Raw genomic sequence first — 25,607 nt, forward strand, 5'->3', positions numbered from 1 at the left:
GAGCAATTTCTAGATAAACAGCCAAGTCCACATTATTTTTAGAAAGAGGAAAGACGACACTGCAAAGATGTGCTTTTACACTACAGGTTCCCAACACTCAATGCTTTGGTGACAATAACAGAAACATTGTGAAAGAATTACCCAGCCTCATCAGTTAAAGGGATAGTTCACCAAAAATTCAAATTTCACTCATACTCACCCTCATGTCGACTAAGAGCTGTGAGAGTCCTCCGTCCCTTCTCTGAGTTACGGGGGGGTCCGCGCAGCAGTATTTGTCCATATAATGGTTGTCAATGGATACCAACTTTCTTCGTCCAAAAAGACACACCAAAAAACATCCAAATACCTCCATACTGCTCGTGTGTAATGTCCCTCTTGTATTGAAGCCCCGACATGAGAAATTGTTCCGAAAAAAATTAAATGAGTCTATATTTTAAGCTTGTTTGTAGCGGAAGCTCCCAGTGTCTCGGTTCACTGCTCTTCTTGTGTCAGTGCAAATCACCGGCGGAACAATTTCTCATGTCGGGGCTTCAATACAAGAGGGACATTACAGACGAGCAGTATGGAGGTATTTGGATGTTTTTTGGTGTGTCTTTTTGGACGAAGAAAAGTGGTATCCATTCACAACCATTATATGGACAAATACTGCTGCGCGGACCCCCCCGTAACTCCGAGAAGGAACGGAGGGTTCTCACAGCTCTTAGTCGACATGAGGGTGAGTAGATAATGAGTGAAATTTAAATTTTGGGTGAACTATCCCTTTAAGAGTTTTAGAAAAATCCTATCCCGTCTACTGGCGGCTTCACTCGGCTGCATCACGTCTTCTCTTTGAATGCAGGGGGATGAAGGGGGGGAGCGGGGCCACCTGGTTCTGGGCAGAGGATGACTCTGCAGTCAGCAGATGGCAGAGAGAGGCTGGCCCTCCCACTGGGCTGCTGGCCAGGCCTTTAACAAGCCCATTTACCAGAATGGCTTGATCAAATTGGCCCTGGGCTAACCGTGGAAATACTGTGAAGAGAAAAAAAACCCTCACCACGCTGGGCCTGGACCTGGACCTGCTAGACCTGGACCTGGACCTGGACCGTCCCTGCTGTGTGACTCTAAGGACTGTCCAGAGTCAGGATGATATGATTTTTTTTTTTTTTCGTCCTAACATTCTCTACAATTCTCCTCGATTTCCCGGCGGTCACTGTTTACCCTATGGTTTCATTCTTGTCCAAGCTTTGTCAGAGTCGAATGAGGGAGGAAGAAGAATGTTATGAGAGAGGAGGAGGAGGAGGAGGAGGAAGAGGAGGAGGAGGAGGAGGCCAGGAGCATGACTAAGGCCTACAGTGGCAGAGCTTTAGAGAGCTTTAGAGTGCCAGTAAATGCCAGCAGCTTTGGCCAAGCAGACAGGAAAGAGGAGAAAGCTGCCGGGTACAAGAGATGCAAAAAAAAAGGGGGGAAGGAGGAGGAGGAGAAAGTAGACGGTCACACAGGACAGGGACAAAGATCTGAGGGGGAATGTGTGAAAAAGTAAGAGTTGTTTAAACAGCGCAGCAGAAGATTGGGTTCAATATTTAATATTAAATCTCATGGATGGGCAACATTCACTCAATGTGCTCTGAAATCATCTCCTCTATGAGAAGCTGAAGTGTCTCTGACGGTGCACAGCTGCAGACGGGACAAAGGCTCCATTCACTCGCTCCTCATTCCATATGTGCCACATCAGATATGATTAGAACAGATTCTTTCACAATTAGCCACATTTAGCTATCCTCAATCACCCTAGACCTGTCTGATATTCCTGGATACCTGTTCTTCACCTGAAGATGGATGAGCGACAGACATCAACAGATGGACTCGGTGGCTGAAAATGAAGAGGAGAATATTTGGTAGTGCTGCGAGTAGTGAAATGAATGACTGCCTGTCACTGTCGGAGACTACTAACTGATCCAGTGATAACATCTGGATAGAACATGTCTTTAATATTCTCCTAGTTCTATTTTAATTCATATCATAATCATATCTTGGTTGCATTTATACTTAGTTTTTTTTCTGGCAGTATTAATGAGGTAGTGTGCTGTATCCCTTCACCTACACCTTTAAACCAGTTTAACACGTAAAAGATGTGAAAAATCGAGGTTTCGTGTGAATGGGGACGAGAAAGGAGAAAAAATTCCAGTATTCTACTTCACCAGGGCTGGCAGAGTTGGTAAGCATACAATTAGAGAGGAAAAAAGGGAGGTGGTGTAAAAAAAAAAAAAAAAAAAAAAGAAAGCAAGAAGAAGCATGAGCTGGCAGTGGGCTGGACAGAGAGGAGGAGCCTGGCTCCACTCTGCAGCTCTGTCCCTCTCTCTCTCTCTTTCCCTCTGTCTCTCTGGCTGAAGCCACTGAGCCCGGCAGGCTGGCCCAGCGGGGTTAACCTCAGCCTGGGATTAAGGAACTGGCCTGGAGAAAGGCTTTTCAAGAAGAACCAGACACAATGCGCCTCATGCAAACACATTTCCATACTCTGATCCCCGCACCGACTCCACATCTATCTATAAGGTTTGTCTGCTCTAAACTGAAGCAGCAAAACCATACAGGCCGTACAATCACTGATGAGCTGCAACAGTTAATCCATCAATCGCACAATAACGATTATTAAATTAATCGTCAACTATTTTGATAATTGAATAATTGATTTGGGTTTATTAAGAAAAAAAGTCAAAATTCTCACATTTTAGCTTCTTAAAGGGATAGTTCACCCTAGAATGATATTTCGCTCATTATCTACTCACCCTCATGTTGACTAAGGGCTGGAAGAATTTTCAGAGTCCACCGTCCCTTCTCTGAGTTACAGGGGGTCTTGGCGTAGCAGTGCATTTCAATGCAACGGTTGCAAAGGGACACCAGAGCTCTTCGTAAAAAAACACACACAAAAAAACATCCAAATACCTCCATGATGCTCATATGTAATGTCCGTCTTGTGCTGAAGCCCCAAATTGCATAATTGTCCCGAAAAAAATTAAATAAGTCTATATTTTAAGCTTGTTTGTAGCGGAAGCTTCTCGAAGCTCCTCTTCCTGGTCCGTCCAAATCTCGCGTGATTTGCGCCGGCGTCAGTGCGGTTACTGCGAATCACGCGAGATTTGGACGGACCAGGAAGAGGAGCTTCGAGAAGCTTCCGCTACAAACAAGCTTAAAATATAGACTTATTTAATTTTTTTCGGGACAATTACGCAATTTGGGGCTTCAGCACAAGACGGACATTACATACGAGCATCATGGAGGTATTTGGATGTTTTTTTGTGTGTGTTTTTTTACGAAGAGCTCTGGTGTCCCTTTGCAACCGTTGCATTGAAATGCACTGCTACGCCAAGACCCCCTGTAACTCAGAGAAGGGACGGTGGACTCTGATAATTCTTCCAGCCCTTAGTCAACATGAGGGTGAGTAGATAATGAGCGAAATATCATTCTAGGGTGAACTATCCCTTTAAATGTGAATATTTCTGGTTTCTTTGTTCCTTTATGACGATAAACTGAGTCTCTCTTTGGTTTGTGGACAAAACAAGACATTTGAGGACGTCATCTTGTGGTTTGGGAAACACTTACTGACATTTTTTAACATTTTATTGACCAAACAACTAATCAATTAATGGATTAAATAACTGACAGATTAATTGATAATGAAAATAATCATTAGTTGCAGCCCTAAAAACCAGAAGATACTTTATTTGTCACATGCTATACTGTGCACTTACAACAAGCAGTGAAAGGAAATCCTGACTACACCCACCTGACTGTGCTGTCATTTGAGTAAAAACTAAGTTAAAATATAGATATATATAGATAACAGCTAAATGAGTTAGGAAATAATTAAATACGCCTACAAAAAGGTTAAAAAGGTAGGTGTGCTTGTGAGATATAATATGTGGTCCCGCCCCTTGTATGCTTCAGCATGGTATCAATCAAACAACTTGCAGGCTGATGCATTCAAGTGTCATTGCCAACCCCAGCACTGAATGACAGGCACACGGAGGTGAGAGGTAAAACCCTTCATGGATGTGTTTACGTGCCGCTGGCCACCTGGGATCTGTCCCTATACGTCCAGTCCAAGTGTGGCAACAGCTAAACGGATTGTTACGTGTGTTGAACCTGCAGGTAGAGTGCACCCGACTGAGCCAGTCAAGAACAAACAACACCACTTTCAGCCGTGGCTAGCGCAGCATCAGTGGGAGGGGCCATGATCACTACACACACTTGATAATGGTTCATCCTTGTCCAATAGAGAACACACTGGACTGACTTCCTGCATCATTGCACCATTATATGATATTTATTTTAGATGGATATTTTATTATAGATGTCTTTTATTATAGATTTGTAGATACGTATTCTTATTCAAATTGTTTCTATTTCATTCTTCTTATTCTCTCTTTGCACTAATGTGAATGCTGCTGTAGCACAATCATTTCCCAGGGGTTGGTATGAACAAAGTATCTCTATCTATCTATACTTGCACAAAATGTGTTAAAGCAGAAGTAAGCGGAGTGTTTGTGTTAATATAAGTCTTAAATATTTATATCTTCCGGCAGCAATCACTTATATAGAGTGTTTGGTCTGTCAGTCACTCTGCTCTGCTGTAAGCCGAGGAGAAAACTTTCCTTGTATCCTACAACCTTTATCCAATGAGGAGAGAGAACGGCCTCTCTGTGTGTGCAGCCAAGGGATGCACGTGAATGTGGTGACGTAGGGACGAGGGCGGGGACTGCTAACTCCATCTGCTGACAGGAAGTTAGCCAAAACCACCGGATCGCTTACTTCTGCTTTAACATGAAATATTGATCAAGTACGGGACCAACATGGGGCATTGATCAAATATTTCTCCTAACGCTACGAGAGATCAGACAGGGGAGCTGTGTGAGAGAATCTCATCACCTACAGCAGGCGAGGTTGAACTGAACAGGGACCAGCACAAAGACCCTGAGGCAGCTGTCAGAGCAGGAGAAGTTTCCTAATGGCTTTTAAACTATTTAAGTTGCCGTGCCAATAGATATCTAAAAAAAAAAAAAAAAGAACTCAAAGCAAATTGGCGTGTCTGTTTGACATTGACGATAATATGAGCAGAATATTAATTTGGCATTAGGCTTGTCTAACTTGTGTTTTGTTTCATCCGATTTAACTGTCACTTCCAAACTGCATCAAGCAGGAATGATGAGTAGGAATAATCACTACAGGTAACATGAGGCAGGGATACGGCGATACGCTACATACAGGGCAACAATATGATATATTGTGATACTATAAGCAAGATGATACTGTATATTGCATTTTTTTTCCTTTTTTTTTTGACTGTGCTAAATTGGCTAACGCTTGAGCTTGAACCACAGATCTGTATCTCTGAGATCTCATTGCTCTGTCGGAGCGGAGGAGTCGATGGTTGAATGACAGCTGCCAACCGGCAGTCAGAGTTTTAAATGAACCATCGCCGTGAATGTAAAATGTTAATACAATATCAATACAGTGCTTTTGAATATCGATGCAAAATATTAGTATCGATATTTTCTTCAACTGCTACACTGAAGAACTCATTTGCTCATACAAGTTGGTCTAGAGAGAGGCCAAGTGACAGCTGCTAATGCTTTCATCTGTTCAAAACATATCCCCATGCTGCACTGTGCCACATCAAATAGACAGTGGGAGACCAGAGCTTTGGAAGAAAGAAAAAAAAGAGCATGCAGGAAGCAGCGTGCTTTATTTTCACCATTCACTGATTATATAATTGAATAGAGCATTTTCACAGGGGACGCAGGGTCTTGTTTCTGTTGATGCTGGTGTGGGTTCTGCCTCAGCTCCGGGGAAACAACAGCACAACAGACACTAACACGCACTCATTCAACACTTTGCGAACCAGATACCCTCCACAATGAAACAGACACAATCAAAGTAGCACCAGGCTGATCTGATAACCTACTTTGGACCGGGCAATAAACCAGGCCAGGCCCCAGTCAATGTCCCCACCTTCCATTCACTGTAGTACAATAAAAAAAAAAAAAAAAACATCCCACACTAACCAACTTCACCCTGTTTCTTTTTGTTTCTTGTTTGTTTTTTCCTTTTTGTATTTATTCTTAACTGGACCTACAGTCTGTAATAAATGTATCTGTCTTATCTATGGAAGGCATTCCATTGTCCTATCAGCTGCTAGACTTCTCTACCTCCGGTTTCATTAAAGGGATAGTTCACCCAAAATTCAAATTTCACTCATTATCTACTCACCTTCATGTGGACTAAGGGCTGGGAGAAGTTTCAGAGTCCTCCGTGGCTTCTCTGAGTTACAGGGGGTCTCGCCGTAGCAGCGCATGTCCATATATAACGGTTGCAAATGGATACCAACTGTCTTCGTAACAAAAAGACACACCAAAAAACATCCAAATACCTCCATGCTGCTCGTATGTAATGTTCGTCTTGTATTGAAGCCCCGAAATGCGAAATTGTCCCGAAAAAAATTAAATAAGTCTATATTTCAACCGTTATATGGACATGCACTGCTACGCTGAGACCCCCTGTAACTCAGAGAAGCCACGGAGGACTCTGAAACTTCTCCCAGCCCTTTGTCCACATGAGGGGGAGGAGATAATGAGTGAAATTTCAATTTTGGGTGAACTATCCCTTTAACTTGATCAAATCTGAAGTATATCAGGTATATCATAGATGTGTGTTCTAAATCTGTGTTGACTGATGTTTGCTGTCCACCTGTTGCTGCTGGCTCTGACCGGCTGGCTGACTGGTGTAGAGAGACGGAGGAGGACGATCATAACAATGTATTTGTGGAGCTGCCAAGGGAATGTAGCAGAGGAGTCGGCAAAGACGGAGAAGGCGGAGAGGGCGACCCGCGGGGGTGAGGCGCAGACTTCGGGCAGACACTCCGCCGGTAGGAGGCCGACTCTGTCTACGCTGATCCTGGTGAAACTTATGCCTTTTCTTACTGAGCGGAGCTTCAGAGGGCCATGTGTGTGTGGGGTTCCACTGGCTGATGCCTGCTGTGCTGTACTGAAGACCAGAGAGAATGTTGCTGAGTTTAATGATCCTGTGAGAGTGGACCGTAATCACACTGGAGATGAGGGAAGATGCTGGTGGACAAAAACAGAGCTGGAACTAATGATTCTTTCTCATTATCGACTCATTTGGAAGATTGATTGATAATCGCAGGGTCCCTAAACATTTGAAATTTCAAAACTCCCTAATTTCCAGACTTCTCAGTAAAAAAAATTCAAATAATTTGTGGCATTTGAGTAATTAGATGTGTATCATGTAAATAAATGATGCAATTAATCGTTTGTTTTCATTATTCTGAATGTGTATGCCATTATGTTACCAAATAATTTCCAGGAGATTGTAGCTAGGTAACATATACAAAATAATTAACCCAAATAACTTCAGATAAGACCAAACCCAGATAAGTGTTAAGAAATATTGAACATGTTTAAAATTTACGATTGTCGGCCCCGACCGTTTTCGAGCCAGTTGTCGGGAGAATTTGACTCTTAACACCCCTCACACCACAGGAGAATCTTGTTGGATCGTCTTAAAAGTCATAAAATAATCGGGCCAAAATCAGCCGGATCATCTTTGTGTGTGTAGCAGGCTTTAGACAAGGTAAGGGGGGTGGCACTAGTACCTTCGCCAACGTCTTGACATTGGACATGTTCAGTGGGGTAATGGTTGTTCAAGTTTGTTGCTCCTCCCTGGTTTAGTTTGGCATCAAAGGGTAAAAGCTATTAATGGTTCAATTAACTGATCAGCATCTGTAATGAACTAAATAAACACATTCTAAAAGTCTTGGCAATATATTTTTATACAAAATGAGCTGATATAGCACAGCAGTAGAGAGCACTGTGCTGTATGCCTGCAGTGGAGCGATCACATGACTCTTCAACTACATCATCATTAATCATCTTGAAGTAAAAGAAAACTGCACCATCACTGTTTGGATCTGAGAGGGGTTTTCAAACAGGTGTAGGAATAGAAATGAAAAGGGTAACTAAAGTGGAAGATGACACATTATGACTCATGCTCATAAGCACTGGTCTGAGAGCAGCCAGGTGGACGTGAGGCGGGAGCTGCCGAGCGAGGCAGATGGTCACTTAGAGCAGGTTTGTGACAGACGCATCAAACTTTAATGATGCTGCTGTGAAAGATCTGAGGCCAGTTGGAGGTTTATATGTATATGGCCCTAAACCCAACTCAGCGCTCATGTGGGGGATTAGAACAAGTTCATAAATGTTTTATTAATCCTTGAATCTTTGCAGGATGTTGGGAACCTGGTCTACATTGTGATTCCAGAGCCACAGCTCCTGCTGATGTAGTGTCTGCTGCTTTCAAGGTCATACTTTCCAATGTGCCAGACCCTACTGGGATTCACTTGGTAGCGCTGAATGGTGCTGACTCCACAAAAACATGCTTTTTTTTTCTTCTTTTTTTTTTTTTTTAACTCAGCGGCCAAAACGGACTCCATATTTCAGTAAAAACCTGGCGTGGTTAATTTCAGGGCCCAGGGCCAGGCTAATGGCTGGGAGACGGAGCTGTGATGTGCCTGGTGGACCGGACCGCAGGCTGCCTTCCGGCTCCACAGTGCTTCGTCATGCTGCGTGTTGTGATCCTCTTATGCAAGCTCCTACCAGGGCGTGATGAACATGTTGGGAATAAAAGCCGTTTGGGGCAAAACAAGCCAAAACATTAAATGAACCCGTCTTAATCAAGCAAGTTTCGACTGCGGTTTGCGGGAAACGCCATCATGTCTGGGCAGCCAGTCTGAATGGGAGGGGGGGGGGGGGGCACACTGCTGTTTTCCTTCATGCCAACCATCACTGATTCAACCTGAAAGAATTAGTCAATCAGGGTAACCAGGTATAAAGAATGAAGTTAAGGTTAAGAAGCATTCATGCAAATGTGCACGCATGTTCTCAGATGGACAGAAAACATCAAACTACTGCTCCTGAAGATAAATGAGAATAAGAAAAATAATTCCAAGTAAAAAAAATGAGCAAATATCCAGAATTTGGTTTTGATGCAGTGAGAAATAAACTGCCTGGTGACACTGTCCTCTTTAAACAGACATACAAAGGTGAGTTTGCCTATTCCACCTCTATCTACATTATCACTCTCTGGAGAGAATGCGATCACTCACACACACACACACACACACCAACAAGCACATACACACACACCAGTTCATATATCAACACATATCAAATGGGAATATTCAGATGTCCCTGTATCATCTTATACAAACTCTCCCTAAAAAGATAACTCCATATAAGGCATCTACTATAAACGAGGTGCTCAGTGCTTGTCCCAACGGCGATCGCCAGATTGATTCCCGACTCTGCCGAACTGTACTGCGTGTCATTCCCCCAGTCTCTCTCCTCACTTTCCTGTCAATTAAAGGCAAAAATACCAATAAAAAAATCTTGATAAATCTATTTTAATAATAAATTGTGTTCAAAAAAATAGTGTATGCTTAAATGATTATTTTACTGGTGCGACATTACATCCATGCAATGACTGAAATCATCACTTCAACTTTTTAGGTTTCTAGTGCCTCAGATGTTGTGTTTTCTATCCACTGCATATCCATTATGACAACTCAGTGATGATAACACCTCTACTGCTTATTGTTGTTGTTTAATGCTACAACTGTCTTTGCTATTGCCCCGTTCATGGTTATTTCTGCAACTAATCACCTGCAGAGTGACAACAATCCACTTCCAGTTCCCACTGGCTCAGTACACAGAAATCATTATGGTGTAGCCTATGTGTGTGTATTCAGGTGTGATATTCTGAAAGGAGGCCAGTTCACATGGAGTTTGTTTACATCTTAAAATGAAAATGTACTCGTGTGGACATGGCAACGGACAACTTTTTTTTTTTTTTTTGGACTATTTATAAAGTAATGTGAACATGACTGTGGAAGCCAATTAGCGTGTTCGCATTGGAATGAGATAGAAGGGGAGAAATGGGAAAAGCGGTTAGTCCTGAAGAAAAGCGTTATTAAGGCAAGAATACAATGGTGCTGTTGTTGGCAGAACCAGAGCACATGCCGCACGTGCGCAGCGAGTGGGTCGGGCCGCAGGTTTGGCAGGCCTGCAGGCCACTCAGGAGAAATTAGGATTAGGAAGTGGACCCATAGCTCTCAGCAATGCAGCCTTGTGATTCCCATTAGCTCTGTTGGAGCTTGTTTTTCAGCTTGGCATGAAGGGTGCTGCTGCTGCTGCTGGAACGGTCCGCAGTGCCGCTGAGCAAAGCAGGGCTACCGCTCACCTCACAGGAGGTTCAGGTATAGGGCTGGGCTGGATGCTTTGCCTCTTTACTTTAGATATTTATCACAATTACATGAATTCACTACAATACATTCTACAGAAAAGAGCCTCCAGAATAAAGAAAGCTGGCTACAGGGACCATACATATTTTTTACAATCAAGGATACTCAGAGATCAAACAGCACAAATCATGTTCAAAGCAAAAAAATAATCAGTTACCAGGAAACATTCAGAGCATGTTCAGTCAGAAGGAAGGAACATATAACTCACGGGGATTGTTTTACTTCACGAAAGCAAAAGTAAGAACAACAAGAAAAAGTGTCTGTGTGTCCACATGGGGTGAAACTATGGAACAGTCTAAAGAATGAATTAAAGCAACGTCCAAGCATGGAGCATTTCAAAATAAACTGCCTGGGGGGAAGATGCTGAAAAGCTGAACTACAAGTACTTACTTTTTTAAATCTTTATTTACCTTATTTACCTCAGAAACAAACTGAAATTGTGCCTTATTTTGTTTTACATGGTCGAAATAAATATATATATATTTTTTTTTCATCAGCAGTTAGACTTACATTGATTCATGTATCACATGCGCATATTTCTCTTCGTATGGAGTGATGTGGGGGAGGCAGCACTAAAGGTCACTGGTAATAATAATAATTAAGATAATGATAATAGCCGTAACCTGTGTGGACCTGTGGAGCAGGTCTGCTGTCTGTGTCTCAGGTCTGAGGGATGAGCAGCGACATGCCCAGATGAATGGATCCATCAGTCCATGGTTTGTGGTAAGGAAACAACTCATCAGTCCAGGGCTGTTACAAAACTTGTCATTACTTCTGTAAACTGGCTGATGGTGTCTGAGCCGGACTGGAACACACACTGGAACAACATCTGGCTACATTTTTTTCTTTCTTTTTCCACTTTATTACTTTGTTTAGGGGTTTTGTTGTTTGTACGTTATTATGTAATATTTTGATAATGATTTGTATGGATTGTTCTGTCATTTCTAAACCAAATGAAAAAAAAAAAAAAAGTTGATCACAAAAAAACATCTGGCTGCAAAGACACGCCACATCACAGCGGAGGTGACCACCGCTGTGAAGGCGGAGCGGATGGAGTGAGTCTGATTAGACCAATTACAGTGATTGTTGTTCATAACCAGACAGACTCCATCACCTCTGAACCTGGTAAGACGCACAACACACCACAACTCCACTGATTCATGTATCAGTCTGACGGACGTTTCTACGTTCTCCTATGCATGTTAACCGACGGCCTGCGTGGAAACTGGCATCACTCAAACACATCTGTATGGCTGAAGAAAAGCAAATCTCCCTGCACAGCCACCTGCCATCTGTTGATGGTTTGGGTCATGTGACCGAAGGTATATGAACACACCCAGCAACGCCAGAGGCGAACCTGACGACGCTGAAAGCGAAACGCGTTGTTCATTAATAAAGTATATCAGCAGAGTCTTATCAGTGTGCGGTGGCCGTCTTTTTCTATTGACATCTGTATGGCTATTTAATACTGTTAATCTGGTGTGGAAGCAGCCTCCTATCAGAACAGACGTGGGATCATCCCAACGGGAAAGCCTGTGTGATGTACAATTACCCATAACACATTTCTGTGTGTGTGTGCATTTACACCGAGCTGTAACTGCAGGTTTAAAAAAACAAAAAAAATGGTTTGGTGTGGTCTGGTATCTGGTAGTGCATGTAAAATATTCTGGGTTATAATAAGGCTGCAGCTAATGATCAGTTTAATCAGCATTAGTCACTAGCAACTAATTATATCAAGTATTCATTTCACTACGAGGTGATGGTACTGTGAGGCATGGCAGACTCTGCAGAGTCACTGTGACTGGAGCAACATTTTCATTGGCTGATCAACTGAAAGCAACTGAGTCATCTAGAGTGTTTTATGGTTTATTAATATAAATTCAGTTACTTTCTGGACTAAGAGACGGTAATTAAGTGATACATCTAATACCACACTCTTAAAAGGCCGTTCAGGAAATGTACTTAGACGATGTGATGCTGAGCTACAGCCTCACACAACATTCACTCCAGACATGTTTTAAGTCTGACCTCATCATTTGTCATTTGGTCTTTGACATGAAAGCTTTGCCACAGATAATAATTCAGACATGAATGATACTGAAATATATAGTGGCAGGCAGCAGTATGGTGTGTATCTGATGAGTGCTCCACAGCTGGAAACCTGGTCACAACAGTGTGCTGCTGTATGTGCAAAACACCAACACAAGCTCCAAGTCGTACAGTTCACTGGGTTGAGCAGGCGACCCATTTACTGAGGCTATAGTCCAGGTTCGAATCCCCCGGCAGCATGTTGCTGCATGTCATTCCCCCTCTCCGTCTCCACTATTCCTGTCTCAATTAAAGGCATAAAAGCCCAAAAATACTTCAAAAAAAACAAAAAAACACACCAAGACAAAGAGAAAGTCTATGTGATAACAGATTAAAAAAACTGAAAATGTGTAATGTGTATTTTTTTTACAACCTGCAAATTAACCAACTTTTTTCTTCCAAGAACAAGGAGGAAGTGAGTCCATTAATGTGTGTGGGAGGGGAAGAGTCCAGGAATGATTAGTCAACTAAAGTAAACTAGACGTAAGTGTGTTGTTTCCCTGTCTTGCGTTGCGTCACTTCACATCAACACCCCCCCCCCCCCCCCCCCCCCCCCCCCCCTCACAGGGTGATGTGTTCTATGAGAGGGGAAGCAAGTTGTTGGTCTGCTCTGGTGCTATGGTGACGGTAAAGTCACTGACCAGTCAACACACAGGACCCGTGCACTTTGTAAAAAAAAAAAAAAAAATTAAAAAGTTATTCTGGAGCCCTGTATGAAAGTAGGAATGAAGACAGGTTTCAGTCATCGCTGAAACCTTATTCACACACACAAAAATAAATAAATAGTGACAATCCTGCATTCCGGCTGACGGCTGCAGCAGCCACACACACCCTGCGCTTCATGCTGCAGCGCTGTAATTCATGCTAATGCAGCACTCCGGCTTTCCATTCCTGTTTATTTTCTGAATCTCTGGGTGTAAACATTTATTTGCTCGTCGGGCCTCGCTGGCGGGGGGGGGGGGGCGACTTTTAGCGCGCCGCAGAGAGACGGAGGAGAGGCACACGGAGCGAAGGCTGCCGTGCCGGCGTCTGAAAATACACAAGGATCATCACCACATGTCGGGACGTTTCCTCCACAGCAGCACGCACACACACACACACACACACACACACACACATCCAGTCCACCGACATGGGGCGCAACCATTAATCCTCTAATTATCTACAAGCAAAGACATAAAAAGAAACATGTGGAACAACTATGATGCTAAAACTGTTGAAGTTGGTTATAGACCAGTAAAAGAATATTATCTGTACAGTCTAGTAAATACATTGAGTTCATCAATAAATATGGGAACTTCAGATGGATCAGTATCAGCGACAAAATGGTCAATAAGTGGCCTAATAAGAAATCATTTGTAATTAATTAACTTGAAATCAGTTTGCGTATTGCTAAATACGTTAGCCACAAAGCTAGCTCATGCCGTGGCTTGTCGTTAGATGACAGCTAATCTCTTAATGACATTAAAGTTCATTTATCTGTTTTATCAGCACAGTTGTGAAACTGATGATATTGGTACGGCTTTTCAGATTCGATGTTACATCTCAGTTACATTAAATCTCACAACAGCTGGCTGGGACTGGTAACAGTAGAGGAATTATCAGACTAGTGGAAACGGATGCAGTCCTGACACAGACACTTTGCTGTAGCCTTTGCAAGTGGCCACTTACGGCTGTGAGCACCTATATTATAGTGTTGCTGCTGCACTAATGGATGACGATATCGGTGATCGACAAGAAGATATTTGACTTGTTTTCCCATTAATGTAGTAACATGCTAGCTTAAATTTGCATGCCACAGTAATGTATTATATGACCACATGACTGCAACAGTTGCACACACACTCACAACTCTTTCTCTCTCTCATTCATATGCTAAACATGATGTGCCCCCATACCATAGGTGTGATGCTGCTGGAGTACTGTCTTCTTGATTAAAGGCATAACCAGCCAACTAGTCCACACTGTGTCTGTCCACTGAGAGCCATAACTACAAAGCTGTAGTTACATTTCTTGGGGTTTCTACATCAGGCTATGGTATGGGCTAGGCAGCCATCCCATGTGCAAAAGTCAGCCTTTGCTGAGTTTGAATTAATCATCAATCAGTTAAATCTACAAACCAATTTGCTGTGGAAAAAGGAGAAGGGGTCTGAATACTTTCTGAAGCCCTTACAAAACTCCCAATGTGCATTTCTGTAAGTGATGTGCAGATAGTGGGAAGCTTCATACCAACATTAAATCACTTTCAGATTCTGGACCAATCCTTAAATGAACTCAGTAACTATGACGATGTATTTCATTTCTCTGACTGGCTTCTTCTCCATAAAGGTCGTTCTGGTTCATGGTGATTATAGCAAATGGAGAAATCATGACTTGACAAAACTGCAGGCGAGGACAAATCCAACAGTGTTGTTAGTGTGTCCTGTGTTGTTACTGTATGTTGCTACTGTAAGAAACAGTGCACTCGGAATTTACAATGGAGAGTATATTTTAAGAACCAGTGGCTTCCCACATCTCAACTGTGACAGAGAGAGTGACAGAGCCGGGGGGGGGGGGGGGGGGGGGGGGGGGGGGGGGGGGCGAGGGGGGGGCGGAACAGTCACAGAGACCGGAGCATGTTGAGGCTTTGCTCTCGAGTGTGGGCGGCTGACTTCCTGTGCACTGGTCTAGCATTAGAAAGCATGGCTAGGCCTCCAGAAAACAACAACCTGAAACCTGAAAAAACTATTACAAAAGAAAAAAGAAATCTAGGAGAAACTAGGAAATCCACAGGGAAACACTGTTCACATGTCATCATGTCTGTAGAGACACGTTGCTCCTGTGTGAATCTGCCCTGCAGGGTCCAAGGTCCTCACGCCTACAAAAATCAATGTGGACTGTAAATGTGACAGTTTGTTGTCAAAACAATGGAGGATGCTCCACATGGATGTTGATGATCAATTACAACATAAAAAATGTCTTCCCATCTTTACTCCAAAGTTAAAGGGATATTTCAACATGTTGGCAAATTTGCCTATAGCCATAATCCCTATAGTTTTAGGAGTAGGTTTGTTACCTTTAATTGTCGGTGCAAGCTGTTTTGAGATTGGCGGGGCAGAGACGCGAGCTGCACGGTACTTTCGCGTTTCCCTCATCAAACTAAATACACAATCCAACAACTCCAAAACGCTCTCGTGGACAAGTTGTGACCTGCACATTCACCACACTATGAAATAATAACGTATGATTATGTAACATTACGACACATGAAGCAAATACTCTGAACTACTTGCGCTTTTGAAGTCACTCTGCCCAGCAGCCGTGTCTGAAATGTAGTTCCGGTTACGTATTTACCTCGAAAACAACTCTGTCTCATAATGTTCCGTTATTATCTCATAGTGTGGTGAATGTGCAGGTCACAACTTGTCCACAACTTGTTTTGGAGTTGTTGGATTGTGTATTTGATGAGTTTGATGAGGGAAAGGCGGAAATATGCCTGCATAGTGTTAGCTGAGCAGCTCATGTCTCTGCCCTGCCGATCGAAAAACAGCTTGCACCGACAACTGAAGGTAACAAATCTACTCCTAAAACTACAGGGATTATAGCAATGGGCGAATTTGCAAAAATGTTGAAATATCCTTTTAATACTCTGCACTTAAATGTATCTTAGTTCCATGATCAGAGATGAGGTTTGATTGTCTTGAAAACCTCATAATGAAGAGCAGAGGTGTGATCAGATGCAACGCAATGTGATCTACAGAGCGACTCGGTGGTTCTGTCATGATGTCAGGCCTTAATGGCGACGAAAACGTAAGTGAAACATCACTCCACTCTTGCCAAACAGCATTTAAAGACCGCCCAGCGTGAGGGAAAATATTCTGTGATCTGATGAGGCAAAAATGAAGCCCTCAGGGCAGAACTATGACTTCATGAATTCACAGTAGGCGCTGCTCATCACCTGACTAAACGCCGTCTGTCCCTATAGTGAGGAATGGTGGTGTACGCATCATGCCATGAATATTGGGTTTATCAGCAACAGGGACTGACAGGCTCTGAAGGAAGGATCCATGGAGCCAGATACAGAGACTCTGCTCACACTCATGTCACACACCAATGTGACCTGAAGCAAGAAGTCAAAACAACACTGGACCAAGTTCTTGAGTCCTGAATTAAAACCCATGCAACATCTGTGGAGGGGTCTGGGGGGGACGGCAGTTCACAGGCGCTTCCCAGCCGGTCCGCCAGAGGTTGAGAGGATCTGTCAAGAAGAATGGGATGAACTTCCCAAATCCAGGTGTGCAAAGGCTTGTAGAGACTTGCCCGGGAAGACTGAACGCTGCTGCCAAACAGGGTTCAACAAGGAGCTGAATTTAGGGTCAGAATGCATTTGTAATTTACAGATTTCTGAGAATTTGTACGTATTTTTGTCCAGATTTATGTGTTTGATCAATTAACGATACAATCTACAACACAAAGTATAGAGAAGAAGAACAGAGTCAGTGGGTGTGCTCAAAAATATAATCAGTTAGTTATACAGTAATTTATTCAGATTGTAGTTTAATTCATTTAAGAAGCAACAATCAGTGTTTAACTTCCTGAATGTAATGTGTTATCAACCCATAGAAGAGAAGATGATTGTATTCTACATTATCCTGTTAAGTTTCATTTTTCCAAAAATGAAACCTGATCACAGAAGTCAGACTGCACTTGTCCAACACTGAAGCTCAGTTCCTTGACCCACCCTCTTTCAGTCGGTCACTGGTCATAAGTGGTCGTATTGCATTAGTTGACACCATCTGCTTTAAACGCTCTGACTGGTCGCTGGTTAATCCTCTGTCAAAACCAGTTTGTAAAACCGTGTTGGACATCAGAAGCGGTTGTGCCTGAACCTGTAACTCTTCATCTTCGAGGCCTCAAAGCTGCAGATGAACCAGCCGTTGTAAAGGAAGGAAAGGTGATATCATTTAGAAATGGGGACAGCAGCACACATTTACAGACTAGGAATCAGCCAAAGTGTTGGACTCAATTACACGCACACACAAAAGTGCCACAAACAAGGGTGTAACAAGTGACTGAGGTCCACAGACAGCCAATCACAGCATGAGACGGGCGCGAATTGTCAATTTCAGGGAGTTACAAACTGGATGAGACAGAGACCTGCCCTCCCATTTGATGTCAGAGAGGATTACTGGGAGTAGTTTCACCCCATTACATCTTCAGCTCTCTCTTTACGCCTCTGGACCCAGTGCATGCTGGGAGAGACCGCGGTCAACCTGCGGGATATCGACCGAGCTTCGATTACAGAACCAAAGGAACCTGTCGGTGTGTCTCTCTGTCAAGCTGCTGCTCTCGTTTTAAACACATTTTATTCCTCAACTACTCTCCATCATTACAGTGGGACGTGGCTACCATGGCAACAAATAAAAAAAGAAAAAAGAAAAAAAGATGGGGCTTTTACAGTCACTCTGTGGCAAACATGCCACCCTCTACTGATCCCGCTGCTGAAGATGTTCTTCACGTTCACTGACAACGTCTCTGCCAAACATCACCTGAACCACACTGAGCTGAAAAATGTTCTAGGTTAAAATACGTGAAACAGTCAGGTTTCACACTCCACCACCTGTGTTCCACAGAGGCCCAACGACAACCTCACCAGGCAGCACACAAGCTTATAAACTGTCCTCTTGTTTGTAGAGATGGATGAAGGAGATTTAGTTAAAAAAGATGAATAATCATCTGTCTATTTTTCTATTTTTCATTTTGAGATACATATATTAATATAACTTAAATGACCTTCATAAATGTGTATGGTGTCTGTATTACTATCTGTTTTATATTCAAAATGAGGAAAATCAATAAATAGAGTTGAAAAAAAAGATGAATAAAAAAGAAAAACCTATGAGTCCACGTACCTTCATTTCTTATAACACATTCAGTTTAATGATTCTTATGGAGTTGTAGTAAAAAAGTTTAATGAATAAATATTCAAATTAATTGATTATTTAGAAGACAAAAAGAAAAAAAAAAGTTTGGCCTAGTTTCCTGTTGAATGTCTGAGACTTCCTGAGCTGCTGTGGCGGAAATAAAAAGTACTTTTCGACTAAGCTGCCAGACAGGAACCTCTTCATGCAAACAACATGTGAAGCAAAAGCAGAAACTGAGAACACGTTGACAGAACCAGAGGTCGTAATCTGAGATGGAGTTCAGATTTCAAGAGTCAGACCTCTTTGTCTGACTGTTGTGATGTGGAGGCTGCTGGGCTAACGGGCTGGCGATGTGCTGTGCGGGTGCAGTCTAGCTGCCCGGCCTCATCCGTCTGCCTCTCCTCCGATACAAGCGATGGCAGCTCCGTGTTTCATTTTTACGACTTCATGTTATGTACCATCCCTGGATGGATTTACAGCATGTGTGATTGTGTATTCCAGCTCACCTGCATGTAAACTCAAGGCAGAGTGTGCATCTCTACAGTTCCTCTTCTCATCTGACAGAGCACACACATGCTGCGACTGTGAGCACGGTGACTCATTCATTCACAGTTCTCCTAGCACCTCTGTGTTTCCCCTATCATTGTGGCTTCACTGCCACGCCCCCCAAACAAGCACAGCTCTGATGCATATACCCTTCTATAAGATCAATACTGGTAATGTTAAGTGCAAAATTAAATCAAAATATAATATGCCATTTATCTTGATACACTCCCGTATAGCCCCTGCCGGCTCCCCAAGGGGAAAAAAAAGCAATCAACCAAGGGGAAAGTGTAGCTGATTCAGACATGTCATTAAACCCCCACATTACCGTGTAATCCACGTTGCTTTGAAAAGGCCCTGAATCAAAGGGAAGTCATGTGTATGAGCAACAGGGCTGTGTGGCACAGCCGAGTCTAGACATGTCAAAAAACAGGTTTGAGGAAATAGTCAAATAGGGCAAACACACACACATACACACACACACACACACAAGCAAAACTGACAATAAGGCTGCTGCTGCATTTCTTCTTTTCTGACTCTACTGCGGGGCAGCTGTGGTGGGCTAATTGGGTTAACTGCATCTTTTTCATTATTTGGCCAGCAGGTTATGGTCATGGCCAACGATGACAACACTCTCGACGACCGCCGATCGCCATAAACTCCAGCTGGCACCGTGCGTGCATCCATACACACTAACTACTAGGGCTGTCAGTTTTTAGAAAAATGAGGTTCGAACGATTATTGAATGACCCGTAATTCGTTCGGATATATTCGAATATTACACCCCCCCCCCCCCCCCCCCCCCCCCCCCCCGCCGCCGCGCCGCCGCCGCCGCAGCACACACAGTCGCAGTGTTTTATTTTGAAAATTGACCGGATACTCTCGTTGTTTCATGTTTGACTTCCTGCCCATGACGCAATTGCTCGCGGCTCTCACACAAAATAGACCAGACGCTGCACGGCGCGAGCCGGCCGCGGAGGTGCACGCCGCGACACCACACCAGCGGTTAAAATGGGCACAGAAAGGAAACTGGCTCCGCTTCTCGGCTGTTCGCGGCCCTTCCGCGTCCGGTGGACGTTCCGCGGCGCTATGCAGGCACCGGGCACTGCAGCCAAAGACGGTAAATAGATCTTTGCTGCAGCCTGCATATCGAGCAGGTCATTACTGCTCGAATACGAACTTTTCCTCCCACATTTGAACGAATATTCGAATGTCGAATAAAAAGTGACAGCCCTACTAACTACAGAGAAACCTCCCAGTGAGGAAGAGACTTCTCCTTTCTCACATTCACACCACTTTGCTCTGTGAAATATTGGACACATGCCATTTTAGGCTTTTTCCACCCTTAACTAATATTATACTAGATTCAGATTTACAATATTTGAACTTCATGTTTGTGTTTGTAATTGTAATTGTTAAGCAATGAGCGTTGTGTATTTAAGGAGATTTATATATATAGATATATATTTATCTACGGTGCAAGTGTCGCAATTCAAACAAAGCAAAACCTTGTCATGTAAACATCAGACAGCGCGCCAGCCAGTGGAATGCTATTCTATAAACGTGACTGAGTCAGAGGTCAGCCCCGCAGGTCGTGGCCCAACACACACACAGACGGGGTCACTGTGATCTAATGGTGATCGATAGCTGCTCAGACTGTGCAACCAGTAAATTTGCAGGGTTTTTTTTTCTTTTAACACCGGTGAAACATGGAGAGACAACTCAAAGACTCTGGTATCTGTCATTACAGGTGACAGGCCAATGTGTGTGAGGATCATGAATGAAAAGAAAATGTGAATATTTGCTTTGCAAGTCAATTTACAGCACGCATCCCTCAATTTTCTGCTTGTGCTCCTACAATTTTAAGTTAGGGGCCACGGTGCTCCTAGTAAAGAAATGTTATTCTGGAGCCCAGTGTGATTCAATCTACCTTTGAAAGGACAAACAAATATCCCACGCAAAAAGCACTGTAAATAATGACTAAAGAGGAGGCTGACCACTGATCACTCCGCTGTGGATGTCAGCAGACAAACGGATTGGTACACCTGACCACAGCTTTAAATAAAAGTAGATGTAGCCTACTGCAGTCCAAGGACAATCTTCTGGAGCTGTGCTATTGTCCTTCAACATCCAACCTGACTGAACGTCTTGCTGCCTTGTCACTGTTTGGGACAGGGATTTGCTTTTGTCAGTTTTCCTCCTCTTTTTATTACACATCGGAGATAAATGACACATATTCATGTGATAACTTCCTGATGGTAAGACTTGCTTGGTGATTCTCAGATAATGACATTAGAGGCCTGTCATCCATCCAGTCATTAATCCATAGTCTAGACCATTTATCCGTGCTGTGTCACGGGGGATGGAACCAATCCCAGACAACATGGGGGCAAAACATTAACAAAAACATGCACTGGGAATCAAACCCAGAGGCTGAGAGGTAACACTGCTAACCACCGTGCCACCTGAGGCGCAAATTGGACAACAATTGATTCCCTGAGATGCTGTTCATTGATCTGGCCTGTCATAGACGATTTAATCAAGAAACATCGACTCTAAGCAAATGCGTGATTTCTGAAACACTAACAGCCAAGAATATCAGTGTCACATTTGATCCTAGCCAGTGTTATAATCAGCAGATTATACACATCAACAAAACTGGGCTCTTTGTTTTCAGGTTTGCCTCAAGCTGTTATTGAAAAGTGCTCAAATGGCTAAAAATGCTGCAGCAGAATGTTGATTTCATCAAAAATCTTAAACATGTTTGGACCCCGTGTCCCCGAAATGTGCGTGTCGGAGTCAATGACATTTTAAAAATACGATATGAAAACAGAATTACCTCATAGGACCACACGCACTGGACCCCAGCAAACCTCCGGACGCAGCGGCCCACCTCCACGTCTTCATGGGTGGTGTACATCTCCTGCAGACACTCTCGGATGTGGGGCACCATCCTCTTGAGGACTTCGCGGCTCATGATGACCCCCGGCCCCCCCATGCAGAAGTTCTCCCCCGGCTCCAGGGCCAGTTTCCCCAGCTCGTCCCGGGCCCCCATGCCCGTCTGGCCCAGGAAGATGGCCTCGCTGCTGTTGAGGCTGCGCAGGAAGCCCTCCAGCTTCTCGCTCTTGATGTAGACGTCGTCGTCGGCCCTCATGAACCACTCGTACCGGTCCAGATAATGGTCGTGCATGTACTTGAGCATCATGAAGGACTTCTTCTGGGGCGGGTACGAGTCGTCCACGTTCCTGAGAGCCACTATGGGAATGGGTAAGGAGGTGTCGGAGCCCTCGCTGGAGAAGAACTCCACGTGACCTGGGATTGTCTGTGCCCACGTCCTGTAAACACACACACACACAAATGGAGTCAGCAAAAGGTCAGATGTGTGGGATTATCTGTAGCATGTGATGACCTGCAATAAAAAAATGCAATAACACAAAGCAGTCACAGACATGGGGATGCTCAGGCAGTCATGTGCATGTGACAGTGCAGTGAGGACAGAGCGCAGTCGTAAATTCTGGATAATGACATGCACAGCTGATTAAATTTAACTTCCACAGAAGCCGAGCAGGGTCCTGAGGTTGTATCGTAGTATATAGCGTCTAGTTGATTCATATTTCACCCAAAAGCAGTGGACACTCATCTCTCTATGGGTGAGGAGTGAAACCTCCTGTACACACACACACAGGCTGCATCACTCCAGCAGCCTGTGAGCAGCAGCTGCAGTCCTCCATCAGTGTCACACTCAATACATTCTGCCAGTGTTGTTGCTGTTACAATTCACTGCAGGTGGTGGCGGTGGTTACAATACATACTGCAGTGGTTCTCAAAGTGGGGTCCGGGGACCCCCAGGGGGTCCTTAAGAGGGTTAAAGGGGGTCCCCAACTTTTTCTCAAAATTTTACCACTTTTTTCCAGAAAATAGGCTATTTTCATTTTTTCCAGAAATCTCTCAAAATTTTTCCAAAAATTCACACTACTGGCCCTAATTTGAACGTACATTGACTAAAAAAGTTGTTCAGTCTCAGAACAAATATTTGCGTATTTCTGATGTTTGTTTCAAAATGTTGTCCAATGGGGGGTCCGTGTGTCAATTTAGGGGTCGTTGATGTACAAAAGTTTGAGAGCCACTGACTTACTGTATGTGATATCAATAAGAAATACTTTAGGTAGGGGTTAATGGTAGTGCAGGGCGATTGTATCTATAATCAGATCTTATCATTACCCTATGTGCTGAGCAACACTTCACAGTGAACCTGACCACAGTAGAAGGACACATGTATTTTATGGATATGTTTCAACTTCAAAAAGAGTGTTAAATATTGACATTTAATCGCTGGACTCCCAGTGGAAAGCCCTTCACTTGACAGCACTCTATTGCACATTAATGGACTTGTTGGCATCCTTAAATTCAAACCTGTAGAACCCTTTCAAGATTTTGTACTGTTTTTTCATTTTCTACACTATACCTGCATTAAAAGAAACTATTTCGCTTCTGTTCTGATTATTTTTTAATTTTGTGAAATCACATTTATCCTAACCTCCATAAACAACAGAGATCAAATAAAGCTCCGGTTATCAGATATCCAGCTCCAGAAACATTTAAACAATACGCTCAGTTTGTTTTGATCCTCCACCACCTTTATAAAGCTGGAGAGACTTATTAAAACTGGCTTCTCTAAGTTGTATTGTGATTTATTTTGAGGAAGGCAACAGTTTATTTCTGGAGCTTGAACATCTATCACCAGTGCAGGAGTCATTAATGACCTGTCTGCGGTGTCGTGACATGTCCAGAGGATGCCTCTCTCTAGAAACACACCAGGTTCTGACTGAATGTGACTGCAGAGAGGAAACCCCATCAGTCAGTCTGACCTCTGATGTGATTCCATCAGGCAGCTCCTGAGATGAGAAGCCGAGCTCTGGGTATACTGTCTTGGTAGATCTGTAAAAGTCCTCATAGCAGCACCAGCAGAACCAATATATCACCGTTGTGCACACTGGAACAGATGTGACACTTCAAGTAGCCCTGGTTAACCTCTTACACTCATCCCATCCAGCTAACCACCGGTCAAAGAATTAATACTAAACTAGAGCAGAGGGGAAAACACTACAGTAAAGACATTTGTCATTGAGGAGAAAATGAATCAATGCGGCTGTAGCTGATACTATAGGTTTTGTACTGTTGGTCAGCCAACATCTTTCCATTTGATGGATTTGTGGAGCCTCACTGTGTGTTAACATCATACAGTATGGCTTCCATGATAATGCATAATGTTTATGACAGTGGAATGACATTATTTCACCCAACTTAAAGCTACTCAAAAGGGAGGCTAGACCTTCATGGGTTTTAATGGGGATTTTACAGCACATAGCTAACGTTTAACTTGAGATTTAAACAAACCACTGGGCTGTTCTCGTAAAGCACGACGTAGAGGCTGTGAGCTGGGTGGCAGGCAGGCAGGCAGGCAGGCAGCAGTCACTGTGGGCCAGTGTTAGAAATCACTGCTGCTAGCTGGCGACCTAATAACAGTGTTTTACCCGATGCCCTTCCAGGTACAATTATAATGAAAGCCACGTCTAAAGTGCTGCCGCTTTAAATTCAGATTGGCGGACCGTTACCTTCCATAGAGAGATGTGAGTTGGAAAAAAAAAAGAAAAGAGGAAAAAAAAAACCCGACATTCATCACCGACACATCACATACCTGTACGCCGCCACGGCTCGGCTGTTCAGGTACTTCTGGGCAGTCATGACGCCGACGAAGAGGAAATTGCTGGACCGGGAGCCGGGTTTCTCGGTCACCGGCGAACCGTTATCTTGCGGTGGCCATAACACTCCGCCGTATTCCTTCCTCAGACCCCCGTTCAAGCCGCAGCCGGCGGGGTTAGCTTTTCGTTTCTGTCCGGCTTTCTTCAACTCGGTTGCCTTGGGTAAAATGAGTCTGGAAGCCAGGGTGAACCCGACAACCAGTCCCAGCAGAACACTAAACCATGCTCTTCGGCTTCGACCTGCCATTCCCCAAAACTTCACCAGAACCGCCGCGTATCTTCACTGTATCCTGAACGACGGAAAGCAAACAAATACACTAAATAAAAATGAAACTAAAACAACAAAAACAACAAACAAACAAAACAAAAAAAACGAATCGGTAGAGCTCCCCGTGTCTCCAGCAAACCGGGCTCACACACACTCTCTCATGGTAGAAAAGCCCTTTTCTTCCAGTTGCCTACGTAGCATCACAGCAGTCTCCTTGAAGCCGCCACCTGAACCGTTTTCTCCGTCGCTTTCCCTTCGCTCATCAAACTGTCCGTCGCGACAGACCATCGGCAAAACTTCAACGCCAGTCGACAAATGCAGCACCTCCTCTCTTTGCCTTGAACAGCGGACACATTTTCGCCATTATCTCGCCATTGGAAGGATGTCAGACATCGAGAGGGGTGTTCGCGAAGGCTTTCACATTGATTTGACCCAACGGAATTTCCGTAGCAGCGCTCTGACTGGCTGGCTGGATGAATCCCTTCGAGCCATTGGACTTAACTATGCGGCGTTCACGTGATCTGGGAAAATTCCGCTGCACAGGACCACCGAATACTAGAGTTTCAGTGCATAACTTGAGCTGCTGTCTGTGACAATTATTAAAGCTCTTTCAATAACTTAACAAACACAAAAGCAACAAATAACAATGATAATCATGTCACTAATATTAAAGCTGCATTTTGCATTGTTTGTAG

At 43.7% G+C, this 25,607-nt stretch overlaps 1 protein-coding gene across 1 annotated transcript in view; it reads right to left on the reverse strand.

The window, feature by feature from the left end:
* chsy1 (chondroitin sulfate synthase 1) overlaps positions 1-25,136 on the reverse strand; it is a 94,083-nt gene extending 68,947 nt beyond the window's left edge. Inside the window, exons 1-2 of the mRNA XM_083997505.1 lie at positions 24,581-25,136; positions 21,722-22,217 (exon numbers count right to left, since the gene is read on the reverse strand). Coding sequence (XP_083853631.1) covers positions 21,722-22,217; positions 24,581-24,891 — 807 coding nt within the window. The 5' untranslated portion in view covers positions 24,892-25,136. The remainder of the gene's footprint in view (positions 1-21,721; positions 22,218-24,580) is intronic.
* Between the last annotated feature and the right edge of the window lie 471 nt (positions 25,137-25,607).

Source organism: Trachurus trachurus, assembly GCF_905171665.1.
Source record: "Trachurus trachurus genome assembly, chromosome: 3".
In the NCBI taxonomy this organism is placed as follows: Eukaryota; Metazoa; Chordata; class Actinopteri; order Carangiformes; family Carangidae; genus Trachurus; species Trachurus trachurus.